The following is a 15,721-nucleotide window of genomic DNA, read 5'->3' on the forward strand; positions in this document are numbered from 1 at the left end:
AAAACGACGCATCTTTCCGTCCGCAACGAGTTGATCATCCTCAGGTTCTCCGGCTGGGCTGTGTTGGCGGCGCTCTCTACTGGCAGTGGGGAGGAAACTGTAATGAGCAAATCTAATTACCAGCTCTGCTCCGTGACCTGGAAGTGTTTAAATTGCACCGTATCGCTGTTGTGAGATGAGAACTTGAGGAGAAGGAGCAACGGAGACCAGCTTGAACCAGCGGATGCATTAAAATCTGTCTTAAGGAGGATAAACGCACAATATTCTTCATCATTAACACCATGAAACAGTGATCCTGTTTCCCAACACGTTACCAAAGTCCAAAGAGAGGTGGATAGCGTGCAGATCGCGACATGATTTGAATACGATTTGTGTACTACTGATTTGCTAAGTCTCGGGTGGTGCATCGTAACATGCAGCGAGGCTCCTGGCAGGAGTTCTTCATTAGCGAAGTCATTGGTTTATTTTTTCATCCTCTTGCGCACAACTCCACGCTCGCTCTGCACGCCCTGTTGTTGTCCACAAGTGTATCATGACGTTTTTTTTTGTTGTAGGCGACTAGGGGAAAGAAAAAGCGAAAGTGGGCACCCCGAAGAGCATGAAACCGGCTCTCACTCCCACGGATTCGGATTGCCATTCGCAGCAGGAAGGCGCGACGGTACGACATCCCGAACGACGTCGTCTCCACACCCGCGTGCGCTTCGTCGTCTGTTTGTCGAAGAAGATTGGCAAAACGATCCCGGGGTTGGAGCAATTTATCGAACGTTAATCGATTTAAGGTTCAATCGGATGCAATCTGCTGCCGCGTGGATGAATACTTTGTGTCGCCCTCGTGACTGTGGTGTCGTAGTCACTCGTAGGCACAGCAGGCGATGGCACTGCTCTTCAACTTCCAGAGCATGTTTGCCGTCTGGCTTCTGTGGAGAGTTGAGGGAGCTTTTGAACGATGTTTAGGTCATTAGTGACCGGTAGTCTGTGTCTCGGAGCTCACGTTCCGCAGTGGCGTGCAAGAATGTAATACGAAGATTCGGTGAGTCTTGTCAAACTCCTTTTGGGACATTAAAACTGTTCCGCAAGTTGTCGAACTGGCGGGTGCCTTGCGATAACCCAACACCTGATGTGTTCTAACTGCGTTAACTGTTGACACAACGCGCGCGCATATCTTTCGTTATCTGGTGGCCTATCGTCGATTTGACTCCCGAACCAAACTCCTTGTGTGGTGTGCCACTAGGTAGTTCGCTTTACCATAAGCTTCATTTAGTTTGGCTTTGGTTCTTACGCCGCACGGGATGCTTTCTACTGCTTAGTGGAGATGTTGGAACCGTAGCAATAAATGGTACTTTATTGTGTTTGAACAGAAAAAAAGTGTCTTGTAGGTCATCAGAAAGTGAAATATAAAGCATACCAGTGTTTGTGTGTTATCACACTTCCGGCGCATCGAAGACAAGATGCATTTTTCAATCGCCGAGTGATCAACAGTCTTACATTTTGTTGTGGAACGATTTGTGGAATTTAAATCAATGTAAATCGCATTTCTGCTTAGTTGCGTGTTACTCCACAATATCTGAAATGAAACTTCGAACGCTTCGGCTAAAGTGACAACGATCAGAACTGTAATGGAAAAGGAAATTGGCCCCAACGTTCGGAAAAAGTGTTTTCATTTGTGTTTATTTCCTCTGACTTGTCCCTCTCTCTCTCTCTCCATCGCTCTCTTTGCCTGCAACCATAGCCAACTACCGGAAATGAAACTTATTGACACATGCACACACGCTGTACAACCCATAGCACATGGGTTTGGCGTGTTCGGGTGCAATTTTCACATGATCTCTATCTCTCGCGTGTGTGTGTAATGGAGTAAAGCGCGCTTGCAAAACCTCAACACATTTCCTCCAGGGACGGCGGTGTACGGCAAATCCTCCTTCACACACGATAAAGTTTCGACCAAACCGCCGAACGGACCAGAACGGACAAAACTGTGGGACTGTTGGGGGGAAAAAAGCACGCGAAAACAAACGATTACAAGCAGATCAAACAACAAGACTCGCATTGCACGATGTGTTTTGTGTTGATTGTGTGTTGTGGTAACGCTTCATTAGAAGCAGCTCAAGCGCTCCGTAGTTGGCCGTCTGGCTAGCTGGCTGTAGTAGCAATAATGTATAGGATCGGCGGTACCACCAATCGCGGGGGGCAATGTTTGGTAATGGCGCACGAGATAAGATAACATTTGCTCTGATAAAGACGTCCACCTGCAATAGCATTCTCACGTGGGGCTATAGAGACAACAACGCGTTGTATTTGGGATGGAAGCCAGACATTCATTTCGATCTCGTATTATTGGAGCTGTCGATTTTGTTAGAATTCGTTTGGTGTCTTTTTGGACACACACACACATACACTGACTGTCACTCTCCCATGTCTGTATTGCACAACGAAATATGGGTATGCTGTGTGGCTAGTTGCTAAGTGTGGCAGACACCCACCACCAGCATTCATGCTCTGTTCGGATACAACCGGTACGGTCTTTAACACCTCTGCGTGAAGAAACCGAAAACGACGGGTTTTTTGTTGTTGTTGTTTGCGATCACCACCTCTCACGTTCTTCCTTCGCACGCGCGCGCCGTCGTCGTCGCCGTGGCCGTGAATGGGTGCGAAGGCTGGCCGCGATGGCAATGGCCAGAAATGGCGTTCGAGGGCAAGGACCGGAATTTTGCGCTGGTCTTTTTGTTGTACCTCCACGCTGCTTCCTCCCTGCGGTGGTGTAGAGCAGCCCCATGCGCAGATACGCAAAGTTGCGCAAACGACGGTGACGATCCTTCTCCTCCTCCACCTACTGCAAGCGGGCGGGCGTGCGTGTGCGCGCGCGTGTTGGCATGCGCGAAGATCGCGTGCACCACTTGTGGGCTTGTATGGGAAGTATGGGAGGGACGCCACCGCATCTCCATCTGCCTGTCTGTGTCCCCTTATATGTCGCTCGAGACACCGATCCGATCGTTGGGATGATGCTCCACGCCTCCGTTCGTTTGCCGGCTCACATTATGCATTCAAAGCACACACACGCGCGAGAGATGTCGACGGTCCCCAAACACACACAAACCAGCGCGGACAAGACGGGCGCGTGCTTCTTCAAGAGTGAAATGGCATTTGGCGCATCGTTTGGCGCGCAAAAGCAGCAGGATTTGAGTTTGAATAAAACGGGGGCAGACTAATCTTCTTCAACTCGCTGGAGTGATAGGCGAGCGGGCGGGCACTGTTTTTACTCAACTCTCCTCCTCCACACGATCGGCGGGGGTGAACGATCGTTGACAAACGATCCACCGGAAGAGAGTAATTAGCAGTGGAATGAGTGAATGGATTCCAAAACCCGCGTCGCGCCCTCTCTCTAGCCTAGGTACTCGCTTGTAGTCCGCCCCGCCATCAATCAGGCTCAATTGAATCGGGCGAAATTGCATCCGCCAAACTATGGTGCGCCGGAGGACCTCCACGATCGCGCAAAAGCGCGTGCAAATGCCAATGTTCCAGCCACAATGCCACAAGCTCTCTGCAGCATAATAACTCGCCGTAACGACCAAAACCTACACACGGTTAGGCTTTTTGACGCCCGCTTTCGGTGTGTTTCTGATTGAACTTTTCATCGTGATTACCCCGCAGCTAGCTAGCTATCCGCTCATATTTGGCTTGGTGTGGCCCGTCGCTTTGGGGGATTTTTGTTTTTGGAAGCGACAGACAGAAGAGATCGCGCACCGATCGCCGTCGGAACTTTGGGGTTTTAGTTCCGCACCCCGCTGCTGTGGGCTGCAAAGTGTAGGAATGTCTATTTTATGAGACATGATTTATTGTCTCGGTGAAAGGGGAATTGGACCGCGGGAAGCACAGACTACTCTGGGGACTGTGTACCAAGCAAAAAAAAAAAAAACGAAAATCCCTGTATGAGTTGCGCGCTAAACTATTAAACCCCCCCGTTGGTTGGGTGGATTCCACTAATCTCCTAGCAGCATGGCAGGGAAGTCACTTTCACTTTCCTTGGGGGGAGAGCGATCGACATTAGTCTGCGCTTGGTCGTCCGTTCCGGGATCTATTCACCTCGGCGGTGATTGTGGTGGTGATGGTGGTGAGATGATTATGCCCATTAGTCAACCACCAGTAGCAACTCTTTATTGGTTGTGGCTGATAGGAAGCATACGGTTGGGATTATCGCCATACAGAGACGCACTAAAATAAGACGCAAGAGATCGTGCGTGCGGTGGCATATGAGATTAATGAGTAATCTGGTGTGGGTTTAGCAGCAGAAAAGGTGCGCGTGAACATTTGCCTTCAATCTAACCCTGTTAACGCGTCATTTGTCACGTTTCTTCCCCTGCCAAGGATGTCCATAAACATCCCTCGGGGGGATGGGGATGCACAGCTTTAAATATACATAATCAATTAAACTTTGGCTCGAGATAAACTTGCTCCTCCGAGCGCCGAATGCCTAATGAGACACGATATGCCATTTTTGCCTTAATGGAACAAGGGGAACGCCTTACCCGGATAGCCATGAAGTTGTGTTCGTGTCCACTTCACCATGCACAGAATTACTTTGCTCGGGACGCCTCCGGGCATATCCGCACCGAGACGACGACGTGCAACGTGTGTCGGACGGTCCGAAATTTGGGATGTTGAACAATCTGTTTGGCAGTTTTGCTTTGTTTCAATCAAGCATCCTATGCTCGTACTCTCTTTCCCTCTCTCTCTCGCTCTCTCTCCATCACTGTCATGGCGGGGATCAGGAACAAAGTGAAAGTTTTATGCGAACGTCTATGCTATGTTCGCCCCCTTTTTTGTTGGTTAACGTCTCATTCTTTGCCGCATAAAATTGGCATACAAACGCACACAAAGCTACAGTGTCTGTGCCTGTGGTTTGGCCATTTTTCCCATTTAGCTTTCAGGATATCGGCCGGCTTTGTTATTTCTACCACCCGCAGATCGTCCGTCAGACCACCGAGCGGGGGTGATGGTGAGTCGCCGGAAAAGCAAGAATAGACTTTGCAAACACTGTTTCGCCTCCCACACGAACCTTCCTAATGAAGGATTGATGATGACGACAATGAAACAAACACAATCGGAAAGAAAGTAAAAGTTTGATAGAATTTGCTTTTGTTTTTTTTCTGGCGTGCCTTTCGACGAAAGTTTTTGCTGGATGTGTGGGTGTTGGTAATTGCGTGATGGCGTGATTTGCATAATTGTCAGCTAGCTTACTGTTGTTTGTGAGGCTGTGTGGTCGGAGTAGATGGAAAGGGTGTCAATTGGAAGCTTTTGCTCGAAACAGATGAAATAGTGCATACGATCATTATCATACACTTATCAGATATCGATTAGATGATAAACTAACCAAACCAAACGCAACAAACCCAAGTGACTCAAGCTTTACTCAATGACTCACGAAACCCCCTGCAGCTTCGATTGTGCATCGCACGTTTTTGCCACACAATCGGGCTCTGTTCATTCCCATGCTGTGTGATGATGCACTTGCGCCATACCCAACTGGGAGGAGACGGCCCGCACGTTGCATGTTTCATGTTTTAGCACGTTTTTTTCCTTCCATCCTTCCTCCGTTGGTCTGTTTTCTTACTTCTTTCCTGCGCGCTGCGTAAGTCGGCGTAAGTTACACAATTGCGAGCAAAACTGTCTTCTCTGGTGTGGTGTGGTGGCAATCCCGGATCGGAAATGTCACTAACCGGCTCTGCTCTTTTATCTGTGTGTGTGTGTGTTTTTGCGGAGATCAATTAATAGACATTAAGGGAGTGCCACACGCACTGCCACAGACGCTACGCAGCTGCATCAACCTGTGCATCTCACACCCTCTTTCCGCTGCTCCACGGGATGTATTATGCGCGTGTGGACGCGGGTAGACCGATCTTCTAATGAGACATAATGTAATCGGTTTGTTGGAGCATTTCCGGTATTTTACACGGCGGCACACCACCAGGGAAAACGAGTTGAACCGACCGACAGGGCAAGGGAGTAAATGTGTGCTGGCTGGTCACTGCTGCGTGTCATGGCTCGAAAAGTGAAACTAATAATTTCTGGAGCTCAAGTCAAGCCTCATCAAACCGGCACGTGCATTCCCACCGAACGATGACGAGACACACGGGGGTTTGTGTGCACAAGTGCATCCGGGTTCCGGGTTCAGAGACAGATAGAGCGAGAGAGACAGAGATAGAGAGTGAGCACGAGAGAACCAATGTGCAGCAGTGATCCAGCGCAAGTGATTTAATTTCGATATAAATAGCAAACAGTTCCTCTCTTGCCCTGGCTGCTCCGGCTGGCTCTCTCGGAACGGCTTTTTTCACCCATTTTCTCATCTCCACGGCAAACTAAACCACCGTTACCGCCCAGGGTTTTTGGGGTCCGTCGGTGGTGTGTGGTGGTGGTGTATGTTACGTCGCAGTGTGTGCATGTAAAAAGCGCGACTTACAACGCAATCCGCAACCGAGAAACGCACGTAGTGTCGTACAACGCGCGCGCGCTTGTGTGTGTGTGTCGGTGTACAGTGTGCTCTAAAAAACATTAACACATGGCTAAACGTAAAGTCACCATACTGATACAGTTTCAGCAAAACAAAACCAAGTGAGAAGAAAAGAGCGAGAGACAAAGAGACAGAGTAAAAAGTAAATCAAGCAGCAAAGCTAACTGCACACACTACTCCCGGAGGGGGGGAGAGCAGTGTTTGTGAAACAACCCCAAAAGAAGAGCACCACCACCAGCAGCAGCAGCAATAACAACAAAAAACCCTCCCATGGCACTGTACATAACGGACTACAACAACCGCTATCGGAAGCGGCGACGGAGCCGCGTGTTCAGCACCTGCGTCAGTGCGGCCGTCGTCGAAAAGGTAACGGAACAGTCCCGGGCAGACACACAAACGCAGAGCGCTGCCAGATCGCCGGTCGGTTCCAATCTTTTCCCGATTAATGCGCGCCCCACTCGTGCTCTCCTGCACCATCCTGCAGATGCCTTTTTCCGGTGTAGCTAATTCGCGCTAGATGACGCCGGTTCTCGCGTGATGGCGAGACATTTTGTACCCCAAAATTCATTCCCTTAGCCCGCTCCACACTGCTCTCAGCTCGCTGTATGTCCGCTGTTTTCTCACGCTCGATTCAAATTCGCCATCTCCCCTCCCCAAATAGCAACGGCAAAAACGCATCAGGTCGAAGGAAATAATGGTCTTTATCTTTTTCGTCTCAAACGCGCATTTTCATTTGATGGTCAGTTTGCGGGTACACAGAGATAAGTTGCGCACCTTCCACGGTATCATCCACTAGGCTCGGAGTGTTCAGGTCATGCTTAATCTGCTAATTTGGTAGCGCTTTATTGTGGTAACGTGATCATACACCCCCCAAAAAGAAACAAAAAAAGAGCCTCCAAAAGGTGGTGGACAGAGAGAGTGGTCGTCGGGGCAGCCAACAGTAAGCAACACAATCATTTCCGCTTGGTGTAAATTGGTGGTCGCTTTTTCTACCTTCTTTTTGTTCCCCCCGTTTTCGCTCCTTTCTAACGATCCGGTGAATATAAAGCAAATTTGTTTTGACGTGACTGCTGACTTGCATTGCGATTGTTGGAGAGCACGAAAATCGCTGGACGTGTTCGGCGAATCGTCTTTTTGAATTGGCGATTATCTTTATCGAACTGCTCATGTAAGGAGAGCTTGAAGACTGATATTTATTAGGCACGTGTGTCTGTTTTTCCATCATTTTCTCGGTAGAATATGTTTGAATAAATGAGCTAATTTGATTGTAATTATTCATCCACGCAAAACCTTATTACAAAATCGCTACCGTTGTAGGTGCCTGAAATGGATATTCAATTTTTCCCCCTTTTTATAGCCGAACTGCACCCACCACCATCCTAACACACACTGTGGTGCCATTGCGTCAGTACATAAATATCACTTTCCATCCGGGACATTCGTTCCTGAGGTTTATGCGTGTTCGGTTCGGTTCGTATTGCGACGATCGCACGGCAGGTGATGCCACACACACACAACACACACCGCCATCGAGTTTTGCTACATGAATATGGAAATGTGGTACATTTATGCAAAAATTTAGTTTTACAAAACGTTCTCCGGATCCGGACCGCGCGGATCCGGTGGGAGACAGTTTTCCCCGCCAGGTTGTGGAATAAATAATGTCTCGCCTCGGAAATTCCATCCCAATCGCTCGGTGCCCGCGCTGTTGTGGTCGTTGTTCGTAAATATGGTGCAGCAGATAACTTTTACCGAACATCCCATTCCTCTTCCGAACGTGTGTGTGTATTCCCTGTCGTATCCCTGTTGCGTGTACTAATAGAATGCTAGAACCTTCTGCTTGTAGGTACACTTAAATGAAATTTAGTGTCCTCACTCCAACCATTGGAAAGCCAGCTGGCCCGAGAAGGGCCAGCCAGCCGAACGGTGTGATTTATTTGGCTACCAAACTGTAGATGTCACTTTCACGGTCATTTTGGTCCTTTTTTGGTACCTAGAGATGAAATGTATGCTACCACAAATGGTAAGAAGCTGCGACGGAACACGGGAACAGTAGCTTTCTTTTCCACTTGCTGGCGGTGTCATCATGCTTCAAGAATCATGCTCTTGCTAGCTGCGGTCCGCGACATTTAACAGGGGGAAAAGTTTCACCATTTATCTTGCGAATTGGTGTCCGCGGAACGTCTTGGGATGACAAATTATTATTCTCCCATATCCCCGCCCAACTCTCATGCCTCTCAACAACGACAAAAACTAAACATCAACAATGCAGCGAAGCAGAAACACTTGCCCGGCGCCCCACTCAGGTCGCGAAGAATCAAGTTCAAGTTCGGCGCTTGAGTCGATTTTCCGCCGAAGCTCGGCGTAAGATGGGGACAGACCGATAAGAGGTTTTCACAGTACAAGAGCAGAAGCTCAGCGAACCGGTACATCAGCGCACTACATCCATCACGCTTGTGCGTAGTAAACAACTGCTGTGTGTGTCGTTGTTGTGCGGTCAAGTAGTGCACAAATCGTGTTCAATCAGCCCGCGTGTAGATCTCTTCTCCCCGGCTCCAAACAATCCGCTATAGATAGAGACGTAGTACACTTTTTTAAGTGCTCTTTTTATTGTTGTTTGTTTTCCATTGCGTACACCCGATATCTTCTAACCTTCATCTTTCGTTTTTCTATCCTTCACCGCAAATCTGCAGGGCGATTACATCAAGCATCCCGTGCTGTACGAGCTGAGCCACAAGTACGGCCTGCCGGACAATGTGTCCGAGCAGCTGCTGCCGGACCGGCTGGAGGAGATCAAGGAGGCGATCCGGCGCGAGATCCGCAAGGAGCTCAAGATCAAGGAGGGCGCCGAGAAGCTGCGCGAGGTCGCGACGGATCGCCGCTCGCTGTCCGACGTGGCCTCGATCGTGAAGAAAAGCAATAACAAGCTGGCCGAGCTCAAGTCGGAGCTGCACGAGCTGGAAAGCCAAATCATCCTCACACAGGGCAACAGTGTCAGCAACAATGGTGGCCACGGTATGTATCCTCAATCGAGAGTTATTAGAAGGGAATAGGCATGTTTGGGAAGAGAGAAGACACAAGTTTCGGGTCTGTATGTGCCTTAATTAATGCGTAATTTGATTCGATGTGGAGATTTACACTTGATAGTGCCTAAAACGCCCTATAATATGCAATCCGCTCGACAAAGGGCGGCTTTTTAAACTTTTAGCCTTGTTTGTGTTGTCCTGTCCTTTTGACAGTTACAAGGTCTCTTCCCTATTGAAATGCAATGCAATCCAATTCTAGCTAAACACATCAACCGTTTAATGACACATCTAAGCTCCAAAAAGAGAGAACTCTGACAAATCTGAAACAAACGGAACCCGAATGTAATGAGTATACCTGTGTGATACTGCTGTGTTGTACTACAATATCGCACCGACCGTGTGTCGGCACATGCAGAGCTAACAAGTGGAACAATAATCTCATCTACGATTTCAACACCGACTCATGTTTCTCAGCTGCTTTGTAATGAAACACCCACAACAACGTTCCGATGCTTTGCCACCCCCTCCGCGCCCGCGTGTGTGCAGTTGATAAATCCATCGAAGCTGTTGACAAAACGCATCGCCCAAAACGCTTGACAGGCGCCATATATGTGTGTAACAAGCGGGACAAATGTTTGGCCCGTGGTTATTACATTGCTTCGTGGAAAATGGAGGAGGCCGGACCGACTAGTACACCATCGTAAAACGAGGCATTTTTTATAGCAAATGATCGTGTTTTTGCTTGCGCGTAGGAGGGTGGAAATACAGAGAGAGAGAGAGTACTTTAGCTATTTATAATTATTATAAAAGACACCCGTCGAACAAGACGGGTCCTAGAACACGACAAATTGGAAACCTGTAGCCAACCGGTACGAATGTGCAACCGAGAGAGACCGCGAGGTCGACGGAATAAAACAAATGCGACAGTTTATTAAGCCCCGGTAGTGCACGACGAGCAACACGAGCGTGGAAATGGTGATGGTTGTGTATTGCCTTAATGTGTAGGAGTTTTCCACTTGCCTTGGTGTTTGTTCCATCGCTGCTCTCCTTGGCAATGGTACACACACTTCTCGGTCGAAGAAAGCCGGAGATTAATGGTAATCTCCAGAATCTGCGCAATACCCTTTCGCTCACGGAGGGGACATCTGTGCAGCTCATTGAACGGGTGTGTGCGCGCACCATTAAAGCCAGTTGTTCGTGAACGTTCCGGCCGCTGGTAGTAGCGTGTGATTCTGACCAAAGCGACGACAAGACGAACGCAGTCATGCAATCGGATGCAAGAGGTTCGTGAACACAGTGTCACTGCGCCGTGATGGTGGTGTTGGTGTGTGCTGATCTTGAAACAGAAGAATCTAAAGGAGGGAAAGGAAAATTTGAGACAAAACGGTCTCCCGAAAAAACAAATATGGGAAGCTGATTTATTGCAAACGCTTGATCATTCGCATTCGTCACGTTTGACTTCATGACGGCGGGCTGTTTCTCTGTGTGTACTGGGTTGTGGCGTTGAGGAGTGCATTGGTAGTATCCCAAAGGACAGAAATAGAAGAGAGTCAAATCATTTGCCTACCAACCCCCTCGCTGAGAGTCGGGTCGTGTTGGATAAAGGACGCTGTAACGGATGTCTCAGTGCATCTTCGGTCGGGTTTGTGTTCAGTTGATACGGAAAAAGTTGGTGGAATTTCGGTGAGTTATCTTTCGCTTCAACGCAATCCTCCGTACTGTTGCAATCAATACCAAAATACTTCATACCAGCCAGAGTGTGTATGTTTGTGTAATTATCAGTGCGAAGAAATTCCCTAAAATACAGTTTTGAATTCCGTACGCCGCCCAGCTATGGCAGCGTTACTCAACGAATGCGTTTTCACATCGATGGGAGATTGCGTCGGAAATACCGTACCCGTAAACGTATCTCTGGCCCAGTGCCAACCCAGTTGGTATCCGCGGGCAACAATGAATGGGTTTTCCTCGCTTGCGTATCGAATGAGCATTATTCCCCTGCTCACAACGGACCACCTCCCTTCCAAAGGGTGACTTTAAAAGTAGTGGTTTGAGTAGTGACCGAGATTGAGTTATTAGGTACTTGCAATATGCAAGGCCAGGGGGTGGTTTGCCGATTATGGTGCAGTTTTATCAACTTCTTCCAGTTCCACGCCCTTTAGAGATATGATAGAAGCAGCTTTTTTCTCTTCCAAAAATAAAGCTCCATTGGGGGGAGATGTATCGATTCCGAGCCCTCTCCATCCCCACCCCTACTACTACACTCGGTGAAGGGGTGTAATCATGCGAACGATTGCACGAAAGGGAAATTGAAGCAAGTGAAATGCAGCCGAGTGAAATGTTACACATGCATGCATAATGGCCAACCAGCAGTGATTGGTGATCGGGCATGGACACTGTACAGCAGCGGCACAGGGCACCTCTATCTGGCTGGCTTCCAGCTCTACACCAAACGAACCAGACAGTAGCGGGGCAGTGCAGCTAAAACATTAGAGAAAAAAAACTTCCGAAGCAAAAAAAAGGAAACATCACACAAGAATTGGCGGAAAATGGGTTTAAAAGCAAACAAAAGAAAACTGTTTACCGGCTGTGTAATGTGCTTTTTTCCTTCCTTTTGTCTGCTTGCATACGTAACAAATCTACATACTACCCGCTCGCCGTGTCCTCAATTGCATTTCCCTTCCCTCCATCTGTACGGAATGAAAGAGAGCGCCAAACAGACCCGAGCGGCGTATTAGGCGTAAAGAAAACTCCCCACTCCAACAAGGGTGTGGCATCGCCCCGCCGTGTGCGTGGTGGAAAACTGGGGAGGAAAACTCTGTATGTGTGTTGGTTGGTGGTCGAAGGTAAAGTCGAAACAATAATCCAATTATAAATAATTCCAACATTTTCCTCCATTACTCAGCGCGAACACGAGTGCCAAGCACTCAATCCAACCAACCCACCCACCCAGCTGGTCTTCTCTCTCTCTCTCTCTCTCCCTCTCTCACCCGGTTCCCACCGGAATAGGAAAGAATAAGTGGCCAGGGGTTGCACTTACGAGATCGCTTACACAACGCGTCGATGATTGTAGTGTGGTTGTCTCTCTATCGCGCTCATTGTTGTGATTATTGATTATGCATTAACTTTATAAAAGTATTATCACATTTCATCCTCCCTGTGGACGGCCACATGGTGGCTATTGAACTTACCCGCGGTAGCGTTTTTGTGCTCTTTGAGTATCTCTTTCTCACTTCTTGAAGAATCGTTCGATGTTGGTGCGGTACTAAATTTAATCCATTAGACAATATGTGGCACATTCCGTGCCGTTCGTAAAGCAAGTGACCACTGGCAGAAGTGTGTAAAAAATTGCTGAGAAAGAGAGCATGGGGAAGAAATGTGTTTGTGATGGGTATCTATCGTGAACCATTGCGAGTCACACCCTTGACCCAGTGAACTTGTTTTCATTCTTAATGTTCAAACAAAGCCCAGTTTATGGGTGTTTCTCTTAAGCAACTCGTTCAGGCACTAGAAAACAATTCAAACAGAATGATGTGAACTCTCTTTCTAACGCAAGCATTTTTGTTCTCATTTCGCAGATCCAATCCTGTCCACCGTCATCCCGAGCGGGCCAGAGTTTACCGCCAACGATAAGCTGCTCATATCGCTCGAGAAGCAGCTCAGCATTGAGACGAAGGTGAAAAACGGCGCCGAAAACATGATCCAATCCATCTCCAGCGGACACCACGGTCGCGATAAGAAGCTACTGGCCGAGGCACATCAGATGCTGGCCGACTCGAAGGCGAAAATCGAATACCTCCGGCTGAAGATACTGAAGGTGCGCCAGAACAAGCTCAGCAGCAAGGGCTCGGAGGAGAATGGTGGCGAGTCGGCAAACGCGGCCAAACAGCCGCAAGAGCTGGAAGCGTCGCTGGACGATCGCATCGAGGAGCTGCGCCACCGGCTGCGGATCGAGGCGGCCGTTGTGGACGGTGCGAAGAACGTTATCCGCACGCTCCAGAGTACAAAGACAATCGACAAAAAGGCCCTGCAAGAGGTACGTGTCGAGGGGGGAGTCCCTTGGAATGGTTTTATTTTGTAGATGTGTTTTGTTACAATTTTAGGCTCCTTAGAAACAATTTCATCTGTCAAACGTTTCGCGCTGTGTCACGCGTATGGTGCGGGCTGTCATAAAAATTGATTGATTTAGCGCTGAACAACGAACCAATTTCTAGATAATACTGCAAAAGCACTCTGGAACCATCTCGCTGTGTCAGTGTCTTATCTTAGGCGCCGTTCGAAATGTGTCCACGAGATTGCATTGAAATCTTCATCAGACACCGTTACTATGCTCCGCTTTTATTGTACCTTAGTCTTTCGAGACGATTTGAACACCTTTCGGTAGGCGAACCTTAACACCAGCTTAGACACCTTGAACACTACGTAAAGGATGGCGACCAGGAACGCAATCACATCCAACGATTCCTGCTGGAAGAAGTTCATATCGGCGCCCGGGTAGTGCAACTGCGGTGCGCCCCGATGCCGTGCGACATACTCCACCCAATAGCAGGCGAGATCCATGGCACTCTGCGGTCGGTCACGATACAGCTCAGAAATGGCTTTCGCCCGCTCGGCAAACCGATGTTCGCGCACCATAATGTTGACCGCACGCGAAAACGTACGCTCGTCCAGCTGCTTGTAGTCCACCTGCATCGCCACGCCGTCGTCGATCATGGACTGGATGTTTTGGTGCTGCTCGGCAAAGATGGGAATGCCCAGCACCGGCACACCGTGGTACTTGGCCTCGGCCATACCGCCCAGGCCGCCGTGCGAGATGAACAGCTTAACGTTCGGATGCGCCAGCACGTCATCCTGCGGCAGCCACGCTTTCGAGAGCACGTTCGGGGGCGCGTTCGGAATGTGGTCGCTCTCCCACTTCCACAGCACGCGTTGCTTCAGCTGCGCGAAAGTTTTCAAAATCGCGTCCAGCTTCGCCTGCGGAAGATCGGCTGACTTGAGGTTCGACCCGAGACAGAAGTACACGACACCGTGCTCGCCGGCACCGTCAAGCCACTCGCGGATGTCCTCGGGCAGTGGGTCCGGTTTGGCTTTGATTTGCAGTCCGCCCACCTCCACTACGTTGGGCAGGTAGGGGCGCGGTGTAGCCTGCGAGAAGTGTGTGTTGAGCAGCACGAGCGAAACATTGCGCCGCAAGTCCGCATACGATGGGTAGCGACCGGGCGGGAAGAACTGCTCGTAGTACGACGTCTGCACGTACTCCGACAAGGCGCTGATCACATTTTCTACACCGGCAAAGAGGAAGTTTTTGACACGGCCTGCAAAATCCATTGCACCCCTGCCACCGATCATCATAGCCGGGACCGTTGCGACGGCTCGCGGGTTACCGACATAGTCGGATGTCAGTTTTGTCAGGCCGGCCGAAAACATCACCACCGTTGGGGCGTTAAAGTGCGGCCCAAATCCCAGCACAAAGTCTGCCACAAACAACCCCACAATCACCAGATCGAAGTGCTCGTCCTTAAGTGCCTGTACCTGGGCGTCTTCCATCGCCATCTCGGCCGTACGGAATTGGGTCTGGAAGAGATGCACTATACCGCCGAGCGAGTTGCCTGTGTTTTTCTGCAAAAAGTCCCTCGTCATCTGCCCGAGGTCGACCTTCTGCACCACGATCTCCCGGTAGTTGGGCACCGGTTTCGAAAGCTTGAACGGGCTCACCATCGTGACCTACGAGGGGGAAGCGATTGGATGGGAGCATTAGCTAATGGAACTGTTTCTTCTATAAAGACAATCTACTTACGTCATGACCGCGCGCAGCCAAACCCTTCAGTAGTGCCTGCCCGACGAGTACATGCGATCGGCCCGAGCTGGGATAGATGCACAGGATTCGGTACGCTTCTAGCTGCGCAAAACAGCAGCACAATACCACCCAAGCAATAGCAACACCTTGTGAGAGCTTCATTCTCACTACCGTTCTAGCGAACACTTGATTCTCATCTGCAACTGCTCGGTCATATGGCGTGTTAAGAGAGTGTCGACAGAGGTTGACTTTTAATCAATGGGGTTGTAGTTGTGTAGCATTGTCGACAACGCGCTATCAGTACATGAATGGAATCTCGCTTTAGAATTGCGTAGTTTGCACAGATACACCCATGCGTGGGTCAAGCTACAATGGGACTGCACCTTTTGTTAAATC

General features: G+C 49.3%; 2 protein-coding genes across 9 annotated transcripts in view; one reads left to right on the plus strand and one right to left on the minus strand.

Annotated features, from left to right (window-relative positions):
- Positions 1-15,721, plus strand: part of LOC120951284 (serine/threonine-protein kinase N) — a 64,473-nt gene that overhangs the window by 27,238 nt on the left and 21,514 nt on the right. For 5 of the 8 annotated variants that reach the window (XM_040369890.2, XM_040369887.2, XM_040369888.2 and 2 more), the window contains 2 exons: positions 9,199-9,520; positions 13,107-13,564. In XM_040369890.2, the coding sequence (XP_040225824.2) occupies positions 9,199-9,520; positions 13,107-13,564 (780 nt within the window). Of the gene's footprint in view, positions 1-1,251; positions 1,337-6,646; positions 6,872-9,198; positions 9,521-10,721; positions 10,815-13,106; positions 13,565-15,721 lie in introns of those variants that run through there. The other 3 variants (XM_040369891.2, XM_040369889.2, XM_040369892.2) reach the window with 3 other exon arrangements.
- Positions 13,566-15,535, minus strand: LOC120951287 (UDP-glucosyltransferase 2-like). Its single transcript, XM_040369897.2, has 2 exons — positions 15,326-15,535; positions 13,566-15,252 (listed from the first exon to the last, which is right to left on the minus strand). The coding sequence occupies exons 1-2, from the start codon at positions 15,485-15,487 to the stop codon at positions 13,867-13,869; spliced, it is 1,548 nt and encodes a 515-aa protein (XP_040225831.2). The 5' UTR covers positions 15,488-15,535; the 3' UTR covers positions 13,566-13,866.

The sequence above is a fragment of the Anopheles coluzzii genome, chromosome 2 (assembly GCF_943734685.1).
Source record: "Anopheles coluzzii chromosome 2, AcolN3, whole genome shotgun sequence".
Classification (NCBI taxonomy): domain Eukaryota; kingdom Metazoa; phylum Arthropoda; class Insecta; order Diptera; family Culicidae; genus Anopheles; species Anopheles coluzzii.